The sequence below is a fragment of the Bidens hawaiensis genome, unplaced genomic scaffold (assembly GCF_021521415.1).
Source record: "Bidens hawaiensis isolate Kalapana, Puna unplaced genomic scaffold, B.hawaiensis_p1.1 tig00006961_1, whole genome shotgun sequence".
Taxonomy (NCBI): domain Eukaryota; kingdom Viridiplantae; phylum Streptophyta; class Magnoliopsida; order Asterales; family Asteraceae; genus Bidens; species Bidens hawaiensis.
This window is the reverse complement of record NW_027491477.1, coordinates 704,235-706,539: the sequence shown is the minus strand read 5'-3', so window position 1 is coordinate 706,539 and position 2,305 is coordinate 704,235. Positions and strand designations below refer to the sequence as shown.

The window sequence follows — 2,305 nt, the reverse complement described above, 5'->3', positions numbered from 1 at the left end:
GTTAGGTTTACCAAAAGATTGCAGGGTTAACCTAATGACCGTGTATGTAAATGGATTGCTTACAAGTTTGTATGGCTCAACCTACTAAATGGATTAAGGGGGATTGTTGAAATATACTCCATTTATTAATCCATGTTTTTGTTTTTGGACCTAGAATATCTGCTATTTCTTGTTAAGTTAATTAACGGGTCCAGACATTTTTAATTGTTTATCTGTTATGTTTGGGACAAAACACTTCTAATGGCCCAAAATGAATAAATTCACAACTTGATGCAACAGGAAATATTCGATTAATTGAGTACATAACCAAAAGGCTTATCACCAGACTAATTAAAATTAAAAACACCAAACAAAACATAAACACAATTCAAGACACTCAATCTGATTCTTAATAATCTGTGGTTGGGAGACACTCATGAGTACTTGACCCAATAAAGATAACCTCGTAGACAAGTGCCGTGAAACCCGCACCCAAAAACGGGCCTAGCCAGTAGACCCAGTGACTGTTCCAGGTTCAGCTGACCACAACTGGACCAAAGGACACCGCAGGGTTCATGGATGCACCATCAAATGCACCACCAGCTAAGATGTTTGCACCCACTATGAAACCAATTGCTATTGGTGCAATAATCCCCAAATCGCCCTTCTTAGGATCAACGGCTGTTGCATACACCGTGTACACTAATCCAAAAGTCATAACTATCTCAAACACCACCGCGTTCCATTCACCTACACCCGCTGATAAAGCAAAAGCCGATGTTTCCTACACAAATATATATATATTCAAATAACTTAGTTGTTATTATTGTTACTTGTAAATGAGATGAATATATTTTGCTCACAAACTTACCAAACCACCAGTTGCAATCTTTAGAAGCAAACAAGCGACCACCGAGCCGAGCAACTGAGCTATCCAATATAAAACACTCCTCAAAAACGAAATGTGACCACCCACAAACAACCTGAATGTCACGGCTGGGTTCACATGACCTCCTGATATGTTAGAACCAACCGAAACGGCCACAAAGAGTGCAAAAGCATGTGATATTGAAGCTGAAATGAGCCCAGCCGGTGTCGCAGCTCCACCATCAGTTAGCTTTGCTGCAAATATAAAAAATCACAAATCATCAATTCATTTCATGAAAAGTGATATTGTATTTTTAAATGCATAGCTTTTTACTTGTTACACTACCCCTATAAATAATTGTCACATCATTAATATTTTTTTTAAAACGACAAATGTTACTTCTACTTTAATTAAAAAAAAATAAAAAGTCTTCTAAGTGAGACAATGACTCACCAAAAGCCATGCCAGCACCTTCACCGGCAAAAACAAAAATGAGCATTGAAATAAACTCGGCAAGCGCCGCTTTTAAGGCATCCGGCGATCTAGCAACCTCCAGTGTCCCGATGGCAATATTGGAAATCGGCATTTTTAACACTTGTTAACTTACTTAAATGTTACCTGATTTTTATATGCATATAAGTTATAACATTGCACTTGGTTAGTGACAGTTATATATAGAAGTGTAATGTGCAACATTAGAATTTTATAAAAAAACCGGTTGTAGCACGGTAGCCGGTTTGGGATTGGCCCCGTATTCCATATTACGTGTAAGGCGCCTCCAAGTAGTCTGGATGTTGCCATGTGGAAATAAGGAATTGAAGAAACACTAAGTGACCCCGGGCAGATTACGGATAATCTGGGGGTTAAATAGATGTTTCCCACGAGGATGAGGTCCAGCAAAGAAAGTTGTTCTTCAGGTGACCTGCAAAACAGACACCGTAAGCTCGTCACTGAGAAGGGGGGGGTTCCTCCTTGTGACCACCCTCCGGTGTGAGAATCAGACTAAAATGCTCTGAATATAAGTGTATATTAAGAGATTGCTAGAGAAGATAAGATAATGAGATATCAGATGATGTCCTTACCATTCCAAGGTGTTGGAGTATTTATAGCCGAAGGTAGGTTTCCAAGAAGGTACAGCCGGCTGAATAGTATCCCTGTTCTACCAACAGTGGGCTACGCACAAGCCATGCTGGTTGGTGGATAGGCTGCGGCCGACAGTGACAAGGCCGGCTGTATACTGTTCCTTTACTGCCGGCTATGCACTGTTCCACCAACTGTAGGCTACGCACGTCCCACAGTGAGGGTTGGTGAGTAGGCAGCGGCTAATAGTGACAAACAGTACTAGAGGGTGCTCCTCCTCGTACTGTTGTCGGTGAGCTGTCACCCTGTGATTGGTTCATGGGCTGTTTTGGTCAGATCGTCTATTCTGCCCATACCTTGGCAGGTATAGTACAAAAG

General features: G+C 41.1%; 1 protein-coding gene across 1 annotated transcript; it reads right to left on the bottom strand.

The window, feature by feature from the left end:
• Positions 1 to 305: 305 nt before the first annotated feature.
• On the bottom strand, positions 306 to 1,496 carry LOC143633966 (aquaporin TIP1-2-like). Its single transcript, XM_077102167.1, has 3 exons — positions 1,301 to 1,496; positions 851 to 1,101; positions 306 to 763 (listed from the first exon to the last, which is right to left on the bottom strand). The coding sequence occupies exons 1-3, from the start codon at positions 1,431 to 1,433 to the stop codon at positions 515 to 517; spliced, it is 633 nt and encodes a 210-aa protein (XP_076958282.1). The 5' UTR covers positions 1,434 to 1,496; the 3' UTR covers positions 306 to 514.
• Positions 1,497 to 2,305: the final 809 nt, after the last annotated feature.